Source organism: Hipposideros armiger, unplaced genomic scaffold (genome assembly GCF_001890085.2).
Source record: "Hipposideros armiger isolate ML-2016 unplaced genomic scaffold, ASM189008v1 scaffold_59, whole genome shotgun sequence".
NCBI classification, from domain to species: Eukaryota; Metazoa; Chordata; class Mammalia; order Chiroptera; family Hipposideridae; genus Hipposideros; species Hipposideros armiger.
The window spans coordinates 3920060-3939359 of NW_017731409.1; the positions used below are offsets into that span (position 1 = coordinate 3920060).

Sequence of the window (19300 nt, forward strand, 5' to 3'; positions counted from 1 at the left end):
AAAAAAAAAAAAAAAAAAAAAAAAAGAAAAAAAAAGAAAATAAATGGTAAATGTTTACACAGGACCAAGCTTAGAAAACTCAATACACTAAAATATAGTTAAGTCCTATAAGAGATAATAATCACAAATTTGAAGATATGATTTAAAAAATAAAATCTCTCAGGATCATCAAAAAATTGTGTATTTTCTTATCTGGTTTCTTATGCTATCATGGAGATAGTAGTTAAAAATTAACAAAAGAATAAGATTTAGTACCTTCCCTAACTACTTTGCACACCCACATCATAGTCTCCTAGGAAAATCTGAAGGAGAATGAAAGGATGGCTTTTAAAAATTTCAGTAACATTAAAATAGCTTATCATATAAGAAAGGAAGACAAGCTTTCTCCAGAAATATAGTCTTGATAACTGCTGTAAACAAATTAACAGCTTTGGAAAGAATATTGTATAAATTATATGACAATACCAAGTATTCTAATTGAACATTGCTGCTGTCAAAACAATGATTAATAATCTTCAAAATTTGCATACTCACATCCAAAGTAAAAAAAATGTGGTTTTATTATAGGAGATCTATAGTTAAAATAATAAAACATTAAAATTATAACTTTCTGTTTTGCATATGTATATATATGTGATCATCTATCTCTGTGTACATTTATTTAACTCACTTAAAAAAATAATCATGGGGGAAGGGGGTTGTCACTTCAAGGGATAAAATGTGTAACTATTGCACTGTGTTGTACAGCTGAAACTAATTCTAAAAAATGTGTATTTCATAATAAAAAATAATTTAATAAAAAAAATAATAATCATTTCAAAGGGAAAAAAAACAAAAACAAAACAGCAAAAACCAACAGAACCTAAAGGGAACAAAAATTAATTTCAATCCTACTGATAAAAGGTTTTAGATTCCAGATCACCCGTTTGTCAGGGCACTGTACAAACTTCATTTCCACTGTTATTACATAAATTTATATTTTCTGGCCTAGATGATATTATTTATGCTGACACTTTAAGGAAAAGAGACAATCAGTAATTATCGGCCACAGCAGTAACGTCTTAGAGTTTAATTGACAAAAGGAAATGCTGCTGAAAATAAATTACTCTTACCAAGTTCTTTAATAGAGTATATCTGTCAATTCTACTTAATTCAAACTGGGCTTTCTTCTCAAAATCAGCTAATTAGTTTTAAACTAGAAGTTTCAAACTAGACTGTGGTACATATATTAAGGAAATGAGGAAACCTGATACTTTCCTTTTAAGGAAAATGAAGTGAACCCTGGGGACAAATAAATTTTCTTTATCATTTCACCTCAAAGAAGAAATTGTGATATTTAGTTCATATTAAAATAATCGGACAGACACAAAAGGGTTCAAGAAAAGTCCCTGTCTAAATAGTTTTAAAATCTGGCTAATGAATTCTAGTTATTAAATCCACGCAAGTTAATGATACTCAGACACTTATGGGAGATGTAAAGGTTATTAATTAATAAAACACAGTGAATATAACATGCTAAATAAATGCCATTAGCAAAAAATAAGTATTCTAATTTATATTTTAAAATTCACATTTGAAAGTGGTTTTTCACTTTTTCTAATTACTTTTAATAGAGATTTCTTAAAAGTCAAATTGGTACTGTGAAATTCATTAGAAAAGCACATTTTAGAAAAGCACATCATCTCACAACTATTTTAATTTCTGTATTAATATAATATTCCCTTACATGGTTATTAGGCAAACAAGTTTAGTCTATAACCTTACTCTGTGAAATATATTATATAATCTACAGAAAATCTGAACATTTCAAGAACAAAACACAATCTGGTCTGTTTGCTAAAGGAACAATTTCAAAATAAACGTAGTAGATTCTCCAACTAACTTCAAGATTCATTTTGGTTAAGTTGGATTATTCTGTATTAAAAATACTGGATATTTTACTAACTCTACTTTTTCACTTAAAAAAGTCAATAAAAGTTATATACAGTATTGACATAAAGACTCACAAAAGGGGTGGCATGCAAATGTCCATGTTTTACAGTGATTCAAGTAAATGATTCAAGAAAAATATATGATAAAGATCAACAGGCAAGGGGGTCACAGGTTAGCTCAGTTGGTTGGTGCGTGGTGCTATTAACACCAACGTTGCCAGTTCGATCCCCGTGGGGCACTGTGAACTGTGCCCTTCTTAAAAAAAAAAAAAAGAAAAGAAGAAAAAAGATCAACAGGCAATATAGGATTAGATTTGAAATCCTATGGAGTTATCTTTGAGATTATAAACATTACGGTAACCTAGAAGGACTGACCACTTGCCTAAAGACTAGTGAAAGAAACAAAGCTATATCCTTAACTTACATCCATAAGAAAATAGAAAACTGCCAAAATACCATGCACAGAGCTTACAACCCTGTGCAGTACTGTTTAATCAATGCTACCATTTATAGGAATGTATCCTTCCCTAAAAGGGGTCGTTTACAACACATTTCTGAATGTCAGGATTCTGGTATCCCAGATTAAACACCACACTCATTCAAGCCAATCACTCTGCTTTCTGATATAATCTATAGGGAATCTCCACTGACTATAGCCTCAATATGGCCTCAGAATGGATTTAGAGTACTTTAATCTCTTTCTATGTTTGATTTTCAGTCCAATTCAAGTTTATACCAATTCAATGTTTTTAAATAAATATTTACTGTGGGCTTTAATTGTACCTGACACAATTACTGGGGGATACAAAGTAGGCAAGACATGGATCTTACCTATACCCTACCCTTCGGAAGCTCACAATCTATTAATAGTAGGGAAGGGCAGGCAAGTAGGCAATTACAATCTAGTGTGAAAAGTGCAATAGTAAATTGGGGTCTAGATAGCAGAAAGGAAGGAGTGATTAACACTGTGGAGGGATTGAGGAGAGGCAAAGGTGGCTTTACAGGGAGAACAATGCATCAACTATATTTTAAAGGATAAACAAGCACTAGACCAAAATGAGAGGCAAGCATTCTAGGCAGAAAGAACAGAAGGTACAAAGGATTGGTGGCATGAAATGGAATGGCAGAGCAGTTCAGTACTACTGATTTTAGACAGGAAGTGATGGAAAAATGAAAACAAAGAGATAGGTAAGAGTTAGATCATAAAGAACACTCTCATGCTATATAAAGGTTAGGTGTTTCTTATTGTATGCTATGAGGAGCTATTGAATGTTTTTAAACAAGTTGTGACAATATAATATTGTCGAGAGTATTCACTTCAGCTATAGTATAGAGAATGGAAGACAGGAAGGGAAATCGATCAGTTACTACAGCAATAAGAGTTAGAACTAAGGGAGCAATAATTATGGCTAGAGATGTTGAGGAGTTTGATGGTGTACTAAATAGGAAGAATCAGGGGAAAGAGTTTCTTTCTGATCACCTATTTCCATAACAAGTCCAGAGTAAAATTATCAAAAATAATAAGAGTGGAGAGAAATAATGTTTAAGAAACTAAAGGAAAGAGCTGAGATTTCAGGAGACTTTCCTCTCTCATCAATTTAGAGAATCAGATTCCTAAGTCAATCCAGGATAACACCTTTAAATAACAGTTGACAGAATCTTACAGGAAAACAATGAAAGAGAAGGGCAATCAGGTTTTCTCCCTTCACAAACAATATTAATTCTTTAAAATGGTCCAGAAATCTAATTTTTAAAAAACTCGGATAGTTCTGATGATCAGCCAGATTTTAAATCACTGATTCTGAATCTAACATGAAAGAATGCTAAGTAAAATAGGGACAGGTTAATACGATACTTCTAAATTAATTATATCATGTACCTGGGGTTCATAATGCCTGACCTATCTGGAACTCAGCTGAGAGCCAAAAAGTGAGCTAAACACTCTTCTGAGTAGTAGGGTAGATGTCAAGTCTCAGCACTGGATCATATTTGGTTGGTAACTGCCAGCAAGACATAGAAAGTGGGCAAAAGGGCAACCCTCCCACTAGGAAAAAGGAAAAGGTGCTCATGGATTAGACCCAGTCAATAGTAGTGATTGTGAATATTTACTCTTAACAGCAAAATAGGTATCCTGAAACTATTCAAAGGAAACTTTATGTTTTCTGAATTCTCCTTATTCCTATCCAGTTAAATAAAAAGAAATATAATTTGTGGAACATGACAGACTTCCATTTGAAAAACAAAAACAGTATTTATATTTATAAACAATAACCACATTATCATTGCTAAGGAATTTCTGGAAGACTCAGTGAAGATATCCAGCAGCAGCACGTGAAAGGTAATATAATTGCAAATTCTACCTGTTGCTTAAAAGAAAAAAGAGGGGGGCCGGCCGAGTGGCTCAGCTGGTCAAGAGCTCGCTCAAGGGTTTGAGCTCTGAGCAACAGCGGTTCGAGTCCAGCCCGAGGTGAGTTGCCGCTGAGCTGCCAACAGGTGGCAGAATGGCTCAGCTAAAAAAAAAGAAAAAAGGAAGAAAAAAGAGGAAGAGAGGAAGGGAAAATGCAGGGAGGGAGGGCAAAACACCCAACATATATACACAAATAATAATTCTCCACTTGGAGAGCAGCTACCATGTTTTATTCAATTCCATGAACATGGCACGTCCAGCCCAAGTGCTGGCATATAGTAAGTGCTCAAGAAATGCCTATTGAATGAATGATGCATTAAAGAATGACTAAAGATAGTTTCCCAACAAGTAAAAGAGAAGAATATTTTCCATAAAAGACAGAAATACACAAATTCGGGCTGGCCGAGTGGCGCATCAGTTAAGACTTGGCTTGGGACGCCAGCTCTGAGCAGCAGGGCCCCGGTTTGGATCCCACATTAGCCAGTGACACTGCGCCCTCTACAGCTAAGATGGTGAACAACAGATCAACCTGGAGCTGGGCTGCCGTGAGCTGCCGGCAACAGCGTAGGCTGCAATGGGGCTGGCCAGCAGCTGCCATGATCCACCATGATCCGCCATGAGCTGCCGTCCAATGGCCGGTGAGCGAATGCCTAACCCGGGAAGAGCACAATGATCACAATACCAACATGGGCCAGTGAAGCAACGTCCTCCACAACTAGACTGAAGAACAAAAGGACAGCAGCTTGTCTGTTCCCCTCCCCCAATTCTCCAATTAAAAAAAAAATCTTTATTAAAAGAAAAAAGAAATACACAAATTCATTATGTTGACAATCCACTCAGGTTCAAACAAGTTGCAATAAATAAATGGCTAGCAGATTCATAGGGATTATTATAGGGGAAAATGTGATTGAGTATTCCTGAAAACTTCTGAAGTTGTATCCTGGAGAATAACCTGTCCTACAACAACCTATTAGTATTATTATTAAATGGAAGTAAGCCTTCTGCATGAAAGAATGGTATTCCTTAAATGCAAGCCCATTCTCTGATAAAGTTTTCTTTTGCTTTCCACCAAAGGTTGAAGTTTGAACAACCCTTTACATCTTTGATAATTAAGGAGGACCTCACCAATTGAGTATTCGTTCTCTAAGAGAACACAATCATGTCCCTTATAAGAAGCCACTGCTTGAATGAAGGAAAAAATTGGTCATTGGTTGTTCTCCCTCCTCCCACCAAACTTAGTCATTCTGTTGTCCATAGATCACAAATGTATACTTTATTTCAAATCACACACAATCATTTTTTGTGAACTACTTTCCAGCAGAGAAGTAATTATGACACAAAACCAAAGTGAAATATCCTCATATAGGTCCAAAGGCAAATTCAGTGCCTGTTTTAAAAATGGAGCTGGCAAAAAACCAATTGCACATACGGCTGCAAATGCACAAAACTGCAGAAAGCCTTCATAATTAATCCCTCAGTAAATAAGCAACTGGAAACTTCCTGAAGAACTAGGAGGTGAGATCTAGAAGCAATGACCTTTTGTTTAGTCTCAATTAAAAATACTTTATTATCTTGCAATAGGTTTTATACCTTTTAGTCACAACCAAGTCATACAAAGACTTGTTATAATCAATCTGTGACATGCCTGCACTGTTAACCATATCAGTAAAGTGCACTGCTACTAGATTTTCTCTCTCTGTCTCTATTTCTATCTGTATCTCGCACGCATACACACACACCACAAAAGCTTGCTTCAGAGAATGGGACCTACTTCATAAAGAAGTCTACCTTCAAACTGCCCTGAGAGAATAAGACCGAGATAAAGATTCTCCTCAGCTTCCTTCCCCTAATGTCACCAATGAAAAAAGGATCACTGGTTTATAAAGTCACTACCACAATAGCATGACCGAGCTTTTAGTAACTTCACTGCCTTTCATCCAATGGTGTCAGCGGCTTTGCTAATGCTAATTAAGCTACACAAAGCTACATTTAGATAAATTACATCTATTCCTACTCTATCTATGTGGCCACACCACTTCCAATAAGCTTATGTATGACTGACCAAATAAATTGAGAACTTAATCTAAACTTACAGTATGTGGTTTCTTCCCACAGATCCATGACCTGCATGAAACGCTACAAGTATTGATCATAGCATTCTGTGTCAAATGTGCCATCTATAATTATTTATATAGATTATAAGGGATTACTATAGTTAATATCAATAAATATTTAAAACAGTCCCTATATGCTTATACAGGTGAATCTATAAAACTTAGAGATGTAATGATTCAAGTAGCCATTTCTAATATTGGTACATGGAAACCTCTGATCACACTTAACAATTACCAAACGTAATTATAATATGAATGAAGATATTTTGTCATTATCTATAGGCTAGTAAAACATACTGTCCTGAGTTAATACTTAAAGTGAGAGGAGCTTGAGAGGTATAAAAAATGACAGTTTTTGCAGTGTACTAAAAATTAAATACAACCTCATAATTCCTTGGAAGATTCTATTTCTGCTTCTGCCACTGACTTTCAGAAAAATGACTAAGTCACTTAGCTTCTGTACATATCAGGTGGTAAAAGAGATACTATTTTTGAAGTACTATTGAATATAAATAAGAATTAACATTAAACTATACTTTTGAATGTCCCTTGTCTTTATTTATTTGCACAAATAGCATTCTATATTTATTAAGTACACCTTTCTCTTCAAACCTTATTAGAATCTTTTATGCATTTCTGATGTGAAACATCTTGCCAAGCAATGACTTTCACATACATTTTAAAAGAACAAAAGGACTGGATTAAAATCAAACTTATTTTATTTGAACAAGCAATAACAATAACAAGAAAAGTATGGTGTGCTATTTTATATTATACTTCCTTCTAGCCATTGTATTATAATTCACAGCCTAACTCTAATATGTTGAAATCTTTTTATATTTATTCTCCTTCAGATAGCTTTGTCTAGAACACTGATCTATCAAACTAGACAACCACTTTGTTTCATGATTGTACCTCAATGAATTACAAATATCAATATGACAATTCAAAAATGCCCCCTCCCAAAAAACCCCACAACTTCATAGTGAAATAAAAGTTTGCCTAAAGGAAATGTGTGTAATAGTCCAGAAAAGTTTTTCTCCTAAACAGTTACTACCAGAATATATGTCACCTATAAGTCAAGTGATACTGGGGCAGGCCGAGTGGCATGTTGGTTAACAGTTGGCTTGGGACGTCAGCTCTGAGTAGCAGGGCCCCAGTTCGGATCCCACATGAGGGACAGTGACGCTGCGCCCTCTACAGCTAAGATGGTGAACAACAGCTCGACCTGGGGCTGGGCTGCCATAAGTTGCTGGCGACGGCATAGGCTGCAGTGGGACTGGCCAGCAGCTGGAGTGAGCTTTGTGAGCTGCCGCGAGCCGCCGTGAGCAGCCGTCCAATGGCCGGCAAGCAACTGCCTCACCTGAAAAGAGCGCAATGATAACACCAACATGGGCCAGTGAAGTGACGTCCTCTACAACTAGACTGAAGAACAAAAAGGACAGCAACATGTCTGTTCCCCTCCCCCAATTACCCAATAAAATCTTTTAAAAAAATAAAGTGACACTGAAATTGCTGAATCACTATGGCCATATTTCTTGCAATTACAGTTGTCCCCCGCCCTTATCCATGGGGAATATGTTCCAAGACCTCTAGTGGATGTCTGAAACCACGAATAGTACCAAACTGTATATACACTGTTTTGTCTTATAGACTCATACCCATGCTAAAGTTTAATGTATAAATTAGTCACAGTCAGAGATTAACAAAACTAATAAAATAAAAAATTATAACAATGTACTGTAATAAAAGTTATGTGAATGCGTTCGCCCTCTCTCCCTGTTCCTCCCCCTCCCCCTCTCCCTCTCTCTCTCATAACCAATCTGGTCATTGAAAGGGCTAATGGGCAGGTAGCATATACAGCATGCATACATGAGACAAAATTCACATTCCAGGCTAGACGGAACAGGTCAGACAACACAAGATTTCATCACACTACTCACAACCATGCACAAGCTAAAACTTATGAATCATTTATTTCTGGAATTTTCCATTTAATATTTTCTGACCATGATATGACTGAGAGTAACCAACCATGAAAAGCAAAACCACAGATAAGGAGGAACTACTATATTTAACTTCAATTATCATGAAGTGCTTGGAACCATTATCAACTCAATAATATTAGGAGAAAATAATAAAGGATAAAATGTAAAGAATGTTTAATCAAGACCCTAAACTCAAATATTCGCACATTATAAAACATTTAATGTAAATTCACTTTGCCTATATGGCATTTATATATGAAAGAAAAACAAAGTTCTTCCACATATAAAAGTTTAAATTTTTTCAATTTAGTTATTTAAGATTTTAATATTTTAATTCATGTGGCACTTTTCTCAAAGAATGGTGAGTTCTTCCTTAGAGGTCCTTCTGGGTATTGATAAGGAATAATTAAAATTCCTATAGTTTAAATAAAGCTGAGGATGGGCAATTACAATACCAATACCTAAAAGCATCAATCAGCTTAAAAAAAACCACAATTCAGTCATGAGAGCCAAATTATAAGAAATAAAGCCTATTCTATGCTCCTAATTAACCTAGTATATTATTTAACTATTTTGTCTCTGTGAAGACATACAAATTCATCAAATGTGAGCATTTATCATTATTGACATTCTCTATCGTTTTGTATTCTAAGCCCAATGAGGTTGCAATTTTTCTCAGGGTAAACAGTCACTGAAGAATCTGTATGCTTTCTAAAATCTAATCCACTGCACTAAAATTTGACATAAGACAATTCTTTCTATTACAAAAAATGAAAACAAGTATTTGAGTTCTATAAAAGTATGTAACGTCATGTGCTTTTAGATTATCAGCTACCATTAGCTAAAAATCTATTTCTTGACAAACTACTAACACAAAGGAGTTCTTCTAGATATGCTTTTAAATATCATTTAAAACTTAACATTGCAAAACGGAGGTTATTACTGCCATTTTACAAGTGAAAAAAAAAAAAGAACTCAGGGTCAGAATGATTAAGTGACTTCTTAAAAATCATTAAGTTAGTAAGTGGTAGAATTGGGATCCAAACCGAAATCTGAAAAACCCTGCTCATTTAATTTCATCAGACTGTTCCTTTTCTAAACATATCCAATCTCTTCCCCCTAAATCCCACTTCAGCCCTAAATACAAGCTGCCATAAGGAGACAGACATAAGAAACACGGACTAGTTGAGCATACAATAAAAGCATAAAGCAAAAAATCAGAGGTATAAAATAAGTGTATAAAATTTATAGCAAAGTCAGCAAGAACCTAAGAAAATTATCAATAATTGGACTTCTACTTCCTTTCAGAGCAGTCCATACTCACATGCAATATTATAATAATTCAGAGATTATGAGAGACAAGGACTAAATATAAGGACATCCTGGTTCACACAAACTTGGTCACCAAACTTTGTATAAAGGACCAGATAGTAAATAGTTTAGATTTTATGGCTACATATGGCTTCTGCTGCATATTCCCCTTGAATTGTTTTTCCTTCAACCATTTAAAAATGTAAAAGCATTCTCAGTATGGGAGCCATTAAAAAACAACAACAACAAATAAAAGACAAGAGAGGGATGGATTTGTCCTACTGGCGATAGTTCGCCAACCACCGCTAAAGTCAAGCAAGTAAAAAAAAAAAACGAGATTCAACCATCTCTAGCAAGTGAGCTATTGTAAGGATCTCTGGTAAAAGGGTAGCTAAATTTAATCCACACTTTATAATTCATATGAAAGTGATCCTTACTTGTATCCAACGATTGACTATTTCTGGTTGTATTTTTATCTGTATTTTGAAAGCTGAATCGAAAAGTATTCATCAGGGCCAGCCGAGTGGCGCGATGGTTAAGAACTGGCTTGGGACACCAGAGGGCCCCAGTTCGGATCCCACATATGAGGGCCAGTGACACTGCCCTCCACAGCTAAGATGCTGAACAACAGCTCAACCTGGAGCTAAGCTGCTGAGAGTTGCTGGCGACGACGTAGGCTGCAGCCCCTGTGGCAGTGGGTTGCATTGGGCTACCGTGTGTAGCCAGCAGCCAGCGTGAGCAGCCAGCAGCCGCAGTGAGTGGCAGTCCAGAAGCCGGCGACTTATCTGCCTCGCCCGGGAAGAGCGCAATGATGGTGCCAACTTGGGCCAGTGAAGCAACATCCTCCACAACTAGACTGAAGAACAAAACGACAGCAACTTGTCTGTTCCCCTTCCCCCAATTCCCCAGCACTGTTCCCATCCCCCCAATTCCCCAATAAAAATCTTAAAAAAAATAAAATAAAATAAAAATATATCTAAAAACTAAACTCATGTGGTCTAGGGCAAATCACTGAACTTTTAAAATAAAATATGTAAAGTGTTCATACACAATGAGAACTTAAATGTTATTATTATTGAGCACAATAAAGCATGCGAAAAGACATGATACCTGTTTGTGGCAGGTAGTGGCTCTGAGATGCCCCTACTGATCTCTGTCTCCAGGTAATCAAGCCCTTGAGAAACCTCCTCCCTGAGCGTGGGTGGGGCCTGTGATTTGCTCTAACCAACTGAATACAGGAAAGATGATGGGATGTAACTTCTGTAACTGTGTTACAAAAAACTGCAACTTCATCTTGATAGCAGATTCTCTCTCTTGCTGCCTCTGATGAGGTAAATTACTATGTTGTGATCTGCCTGAAGGAGAGAACCACTTGGAAAGAACTAAGGGAAGCCTCCAACAGACAGACCACAAGAAACTGAGGCTCTCAGTCTAACAACGTGAAAGGAAGTGAAATCTGTCAACAACCATATGATCTTGCCCCAGCTAAGCCTTGAGATGAAACCCCAGACCTAGCCAACACCTTCTACAGATATGTGAAAGACCCCAAAGCAGAGGTACCGGTTAAGCTGTGCATGGACTCCTGATCCACGTAAACTGAGAAAATAAATGTGTGTTGTTTTCTACCACTAAGCTTGTGGTAATTTGTTGCACAGCAATAGATAACTAATACACCTGTTTAAGAGGCTACATATAATTAATTGGATGAATTTTGTTTTTTAACTAGTTCTAAGAAGCCTAAATAATTAAAAAAATGAATCACCAAACTTGACTCCTTTATAACACCACAATTTATCCAGTGCCTTTCATTATGCTTTGCAATTTCCTATCAATGGTCTATAATATTATTATAACATTTATAATATTAATGGTTTACATTTTTTTATTTAGGAACTATAAAAATTCTACTTGACTCTATTTGATCTTCAAAATCCTATAACTAGCTCCAGAAATTTTATACATGTACTATTTTCCAAATACTGGAAGTTAATTTACTCTAATTTTATCTGCTTGGTGGTGATTCTGCCATTATATATGAGTATATTAATATGAATGAGAAAAGTGATTATGACTCCTAATAAGAAAGCATGATCTTGCCCTACATTCCACATAGCTGACTTTTATTAAACCATCTTTGTTGGAAGTAGAGAGTGGGCAGAGCTGGGAATGAAGACAAAAAGGAATTTTTCTCTACAGGTTGGACTTCCAGCTGACCCTATAAATAATAAGAAATTTCTACAATCCAATCCTTACCCTTTACCCCAACTCTAAATACACAGACTTCCCTGTTCATTATGACATGACATCTTACAGGAAATTTTAAAGGAAACACCCCCATCCGAATTACAGAGAGTACATCAGAATAGGAGGGATAGCAAACGTGTATTTTGCTGTTGTTGAATAGAGTATTCTATAAATGTCAATTAGGTGAAGTTGATTGCTAAAATGCTGTACAGGTCAACAATATCCTTACTGATTTTCTGCCTGCTTGATCTATTACTGAAAGAGAGGTGTTGAAGTCTCTAGCTAAAATAGTTCATTTATATATTTCTCCTTGCCTCGTATATTTTGCTTCATGAATTTGATGCTCTGTTGGTAGGTGCATACATTTTAAGAACTGGTATGTCTTCTTAGAGAACTTACTCTTTATCATTATGCAATGCGTCTTCTTTATCTTTGATAATTTTCCTTATTCTGAAGTCCGTTCAATGGTAAATGGGGAGAAAAGGAATCTGACAGAAAGAAGGTGTCCATTATGGCCCATGAACTAGTCTTCTGGACCCACACATACAACAAGCAAAGGATGTTAGAAAAAAAAGGATCGTGGCACTTTTCTTGTGACATAGCAGTTACCTTTACAGGCACCATAGCAACGTGATTAACAGTTTGTATTATGGAGCCTGAGTGTCTGGATTTGAATTCCCAATCTACCATTTACAGGTATATAAATATCAGCAAACTATTTAACTATGCTTCATTGTCTACATCTATAAAATGGGGATAATGTGGGTACTTAAGTCATAGGCCTGTTGTAGAGGTTAATAATATATAAAATGCTTAGATCATGGCTCAATACATAGTAATCCATATTTACAGCTACTACTGTTTTGTTGTTTTGCTGCTCCTGCTGCTGATGTTGTTTATTGTTGTTGTTGTTAAAATCACCAAGATGCTAGGAGTAAAAGCAGAGCTAACATCTTGGCTTAAATCATTTCCCACTGCAATTCAACACCCAGTCAATGAAATATCACATAAAACATTGAGAAACCAAGAAATTATGACTTGTAGCTCTCTTATGAATAGGAGTATAGGCCATTCATTGTGTCTGTACAGTGGTGGACCTGGCTTTACAAAATACTCGCAAGACTATAGGCAAAGTGGGTTGTTATATTTTAAATTCAAATTCACTGTTTGCTACTTTTCAAAAACTATTACATTTTTATATATTGAGTTTAAGTGGTGTTACACTTTTTAGTGCACATGAAAAGGGAGGATACAATATTACATCCCAGTGTTGTGTGTGTGTGTGTGTGTGTGTGTGTGTGTGTGTGTGTGTGTGTGTNTGTGTGTGTGTGTGTGTGTGTGTGTGTGTGTGTGTGTGTGTGTGTGTATCTATCTCTGGGTACAAACAGGAAAATTAAGATAACAATAAATGATAATGAAAACAGAAATACATTCTCAATATGCTGTTTTCCTACTAATGTTCTGCCCCCATAAAAGCTACTAATGACAATAATGTGGAAAAATATGTGTGATCCTACACTTCTGTGCCGCATAACCAATTGCTACAGCCATAAAACAAGTGCAGTTTATTTTAGTAGGAGCGAATTCATCGAAAAAATGAATTTTCTTTCCATGTGAGATTGTTGCTGGCCCTGCAAGTAAAAGTGTGTAAATGCTATTCCCACACTTCCTCCTCTGCATTACAACTATGGGTCATCTAAAATGAGTGGAGGAATTTTTACTTTGTGCACACAGCACATTTTCTGGCAATCATGTCTAGGTGGATGATTCCCAAAGGTATCTTTCTCTCTCATCCTGGCTTTTCCCCTGAGCTCTAGACTCACTTTCCAATTTTCTTCCGGATAGGTTCAGCTAGCACATCAAGCTCAATCTAGCTAAATATCATCTTGATCTCTTTCTCCTAATAGATTCACTGTATCAGTTCATGAAGCCGACATGACAGTGATAGTTAAAAACTTCCAATTCTGCCTTCTTATACTAAACAAAAAACAAAACAAACCATATTAAAGTCAAGCTTTCCTTCACACAATAAAGATAAGATACTTTGGCAGTCAGAAATAAGCGAAGTACCAGTACTGAAGTTGGAATTGGGAGAAAAGTGAGCAATTACTTATGAGCCTGAATTGTTAAGAGGAAAAATCTTTTTCGAGGAGCAAAATTCCTATGATGTAGAACAAGATTTTACTGTAATCAAAGCATATTTCAAAGTCACCGAGAGCAGCAGCAACTCTTGGTGATCTTGTACATCAAACTTTCAATTGAGTATTTTGAATTACTGACTTCTCTCTAGTTTGTATTCAGAGAGTTAATACAATTCATCAGAGCCTAGGCTTTCGAATCATACTACCAGGATTCAAAGTAAGCACCACCACTTATGAAAAGTGTGACTTTGTGAAAAATTAAATTACTTAATATACCTTTCATTCCTCATCTGTAAAATGGTTATAAAACAGTACCAGCAACTCATAAGGAAGTTGTGGGATATGAGATAATCTATGCCAAGTCCTTGGCACAGTACCTTGCATATGATAAACTCTCAATAAATGATAGCTATTATTACTAACTCATAAATGGTCAATCTTTGGTTCCCATAACAAATAACTGAGTAAGACTCTCCTGAAAGAGTACCTTATCCACAATCCTCCCTGGCTCCCCAATAAGGAAATAAAATGATTTACAAATTCATTTTCTGTCCACCTTCTAATCCCTGACTACTTTGTATCCTGCTGAATGGTACTATTATTATAATACAAATGACAGAGATGACCTTTCATTCATTGTTGTAAAACTCTTAGCACCCAGCTTTATCTTCTATAGAACATAAAAAGACCAAAAACAATATTATAGTGAAGGAAAAAGTTGTGTAACTAAATAAGGGGAAAAAAGCCTGGGTTTTAAAGAAAGAGTGATGGTCAGTGGGGGTAGGGAGCTGGGAGGACCATGATGTCCTCTCTAAAGTCTCAAGGGTATGTGATACTACCAACTACATCCTTCCTTCACACTATGTTCCTCAGCTTCCACAACATGGCCCTCTCCCCCTCCCCTTTCCACCTACTCTGAAGGTTCTATACACAACAATATGTCTCCTCTTTCCACATCCTAAATTTGTTTTCTCAAAATGAAATAAACTTTGTGCTCTTTTTCTCTATGTTACTTCCCTTAAGGTGAATTACCACCTCTAGAATAATGGCTCAACTCTTCATCTTCAACCTCTATCTTGAGATACAGCAAACACTAAATACATGATTACTTTCATATATATATTGGAGGAAACAGAAGATATTAGGTAACTTTTAAACTCAAAAACTTTGAACACAAATACAGATTATCTGTGTAATACTATGTTCACTTGCTCCCTGAAAATACAAAACTTTGTTTTTCCAAACAGTTGATGCCTTCTAATAGATACCGATCACATTTTTAATAGACTAAAAGTAGTAATGATAATAATTCTCTAGATTCCAGATCCAGTTATCTTATTTAAGGATTAATTTTTGTTTCTTCATTTTAATGTTATAGTGAAGACTAACTCAGCCTCTCAATTATTATAATGCTTATGTTATAGTCCATATGATACAAAATTTAATATATACTAATTTAAATCATATAGTTTATATTTAATGTATCAAAATTATCAAAATGCTGGAGATAATTATGAATGAAATATAAGTACATAAATCAAATGTCACAGTTTTTCTTTATTAAAATTCATATGCAGAATAAGATTTGCCACTATGGAGAAATTCTCTATGTTAAATATAGAGATATCATTGGTATAAAAAGTATCTTATTAAGATATTTAAATTTTTGCAAAAAAAAAATCATTAAGTATTTTTTAATAACTGGATGAAACTCTGCAACTAAAAACAAAGTACAATATTTCATCACTCTTCTTTCAGCTTTTTAGAACCTACCGGAGAGATTCAGCCATTCGCCTCAAGTCTTCATTTTGCTGTTTTAAGCGCTCAAGCTTTGCCAGGATCTTGGACAGTTCTCGGCTAGAGTGATCAGGGTGGTCATTATCTCGTACCAAATGACCACCTATATAAAACAGCAAGGTTCCCCAGGCAAAAAGAATGAGCATAATCCAACGCCAGGAACCAGTCCATGGCCGCATTTTCAGATTTTCAACTCACTTCCCCGGCGTCCTGGAGCTCAAAGAATTGAAAACATTTTAACTCTATTTCCTGTTAGTGCAAAGGTATAGCCTTCTGTTGTTTCAACACATGATGCTTCAGACAAATTACTGTCTCTGGTAGTCCTGTGGTGAATCTTTCAAAGAGATCCTCTGGTGGTGCGAGTAGGAAGCTTTGTTATCCTGTGCTTCATGGACTCTACATGCTGTGGAAAGAGTAAGAGAGATATTTAAATTATGTAGGATAAGCACATGCTCAGATTCATGGAGTTAAAGGAAACACACTGGTGTTGGCTGGCCAACAGGCTGGCAAATGACCCAACTGCCTAATAACAACTAAAATCCAAAAGTTTCAAGTCCGCATATTAAATCTACCACATATACCAGGGCTCTACCTGATAAATTAATTAGCTCTAAGCCTGAAAGAAGCACCATCATCACCTTTCTTTTTTTTTCTTTTTTTTTTTTAAGGTTTTATTGGGGATTTGGGGGCGGGGAACAGACAAGTGGCTGTCCTTTTGTTCTTCAGTCTAGTTGTGGAGGACATCGCTTCACTAGCCCATGTTGATATTATCATTGCACTCTTCTCGGGTGAGGGAGTAGCTCACTGGCCATTGGATGGCTGCTCCTGGCGGTTCATGGCAGCTCTCGAAAGCTCACGCCCGCTGCTGGCCAGCTGCACTGCAGTCTACGCCGTCGATGGCAACTCACAGCCTCCCAGCTCCAGGTCGAGCTGTTGTTCACCATCTTAGCTGCAGAGGGCGCAGCGTCACTGGCCCTCATGTGGGATCCAAACCAGGGCCCTGCTGCTCAGAACTGGTGTCCCAAGCCAACTCGTAACCAATGCACCACTTGGCTGGCCCAATCATCACCTTTCTTTTTTACATCATTGTGTAACAGCTCATATATGAAGATTAAAAGACTGTATCTTTGAATAATCAATCAAAACCAAAACAAAAAATATCCAGCTACATATTTTGACCTAATGTTTCCATTATCTCAAAAAGAAATGTTGTTTTTATAAGTGAATTCATTCCTACAAGATCTCAATTCCATTCCCCTCCATTTCATTGCTTGGCTGCCATTATTATCACTTAACTCTGCAGGTGACAGGCAAATTGTCACTTTTAGGATAAATTCTAAAAATGACATGCCTATTAGCCAACCAAAGGTTATCACAGCCATTAAGCAGTTGGCAAGCACTCCAAATTTCATAAGCAAAGGTTCATATGGGTAAGGCTAGATTAATCCTTCCTCAAATTTATTAAAAAATACCAACAATTGCAATAGAAGTCTAATACCAGTTAAATCTTAGTTACTGTGCATCTTAAACTACAAATGCACATGCTTTCTCAGGCTTGGTTATGAGTTTCATTTGTTCTCTATCATTAGGCTTAGAATTCCCTTTGAAAACAAAACAATTTTCTCCTCAAAGAGAAAATTCACAGGAAAAGATACAATATTAATACCATTTAATAATTCCAGGGCTATATAACAGAAGTCTTATCTCCAAGCACAGAGTTCATTGTAAAAGAGGAGACTGAAAAGAAATAGTTTCTATATACAAGACTCAATGATGGGGACTTGACCACTAATTAAACAGTTATTAAAGGCTAGATAGAAAAGTTGGAAAAGACGCTTGAAAAATTAGAGTTCAGATCTGCTATTTTTCTACTTTTGGACTTCAAATCTCAATTGTTTTTAAACGACTAGGTATTAACAGAGAAGAAAATCTCTTCAATGAAATCCTAGAAACATTCTACTTCCTTACCATTTATTCCTACAATATTTTCCTCATTGTTACTGATTCACACTAGCTAAAACACAGAATGAAAAAAATTGTCCTGAGAATTGTTTGAAAATCAAATAAAAAAGCAATAATCCAAATGAAAACTTGGTGTTTTCTGTGTTGCTTTAAAAGTTATTCTTATGTCTATCAAGAACACTCTTTTTATTGGCCACTGTTCATTCTGTCTCTTTCTCAAAATCCTTTCTAAAACCCTACTCCTCTAATCTCGGGTACCCCTATCTATTCACTAAAACGTAAGAATAATTAGTCTATTCAATGTCTCAAGTAAAAGATTCAGTTAATGTGAGGTCTACTTTTTATATTATATAGAAAAAATGCAGACACTCAGGCTTCCTGATTGAAGCAAATTTAAAAAATGAATCCACTCTAATGGTCTAAGGAATGGATTTAGTTCAGTAAGTCAACTAAAGAAGTATTAACATTTGAGTTAATAATACTGTTTGTGATAACATATCCAACATTGTCAAGCGCTATCATACCATATGCTGAAAATATATCCTAGTTAATTCCAAGCTATCTCAACAAAACATTAAAATTTTTTTCTGTCCCTTCGTAGCAAAATAACTTAGAAAGACAACTGTGACAAAAGAAAGGTAAACAGTTTTCTAAACAAGAATCATTTAAATAATAATAAAAAGATGTGCTGTAACATTTTACTTAGAATTACAAGTTATAAATATTCAAAGCCAGCAAAAGTATAATATAAACTGAATAGAAATATAAATTCTGTTATACAAAGTACTTTAGGTTTTTATAAATCACCATCAAAATCACCAAGAATTAAATTCCGACATTTTACAGCACAATTGATATTACATGAGTTGTAAAAAACAATAAGTTATTGTAGGAGCAACATGGTCATGTTGTTAATTAATAGCATCATTTTAACTCTGTTTTTGGAGAATATTTCCCCCAAATTTTATTGTTCTTAGTAGTATCTAAAAATGGGATTGGCAAAAACAAGCCCAGCTAAAAAACACCCAGCTTTCTATGTAATTTTCCTTAGCATGATTTAAAAGGGTAGTTATAATATTTTTTCCCTATCCATAATAAACGCCTGCTTACTTTCATGTTTATTGTTACAACTATGCCTACAAAAATGTAAATTCCCTGATTTTTGTCCATTTAATTCACGGATATATCCCAAGTACTTAAAGTAATTCTTGGCACTTGGTACTAATAAATATTTTTAAGTAAATGAAGAAATGAATTAGTAAGCAAAGGATATCATACATGACGTATGCTAGTATGACATCTGACATAGAATCTAGGCACAACAGCTTTAAGTATATTTTAAGCTCCACTTAAGAAAGCAAATTTGGGGCCGGCCGAGTGGTTAAGAGCTGGCTTGGGATGCCAG

General features: G+C 35.6%; 1 protein-coding gene across 12 annotated transcripts in view; it reads right to left on the bottom strand.

The window, feature by feature from the left end:
* FUT8 (fucosyltransferase 8) overlaps positions 1-19300 on the bottom strand; it is a 205621-nt gene that overhangs the window by 107284 nt on the left and 79037 nt on the right. For all 12 annotated transcript variants that reach the window (XM_019641361.1, XM_019641363.1, XM_019641369.1 and 9 more), the window contains one exon: positions 15910-16336. In XM_019641361.1, the coding sequence (XP_019496906.1) occupies positions 15910-16112 (203 nt within the window). In that variant the 5' untranslated portion in view covers positions 16113-16336. The remainder of the gene's footprint in view (positions 1-15909; positions 16337-19300) is intronic.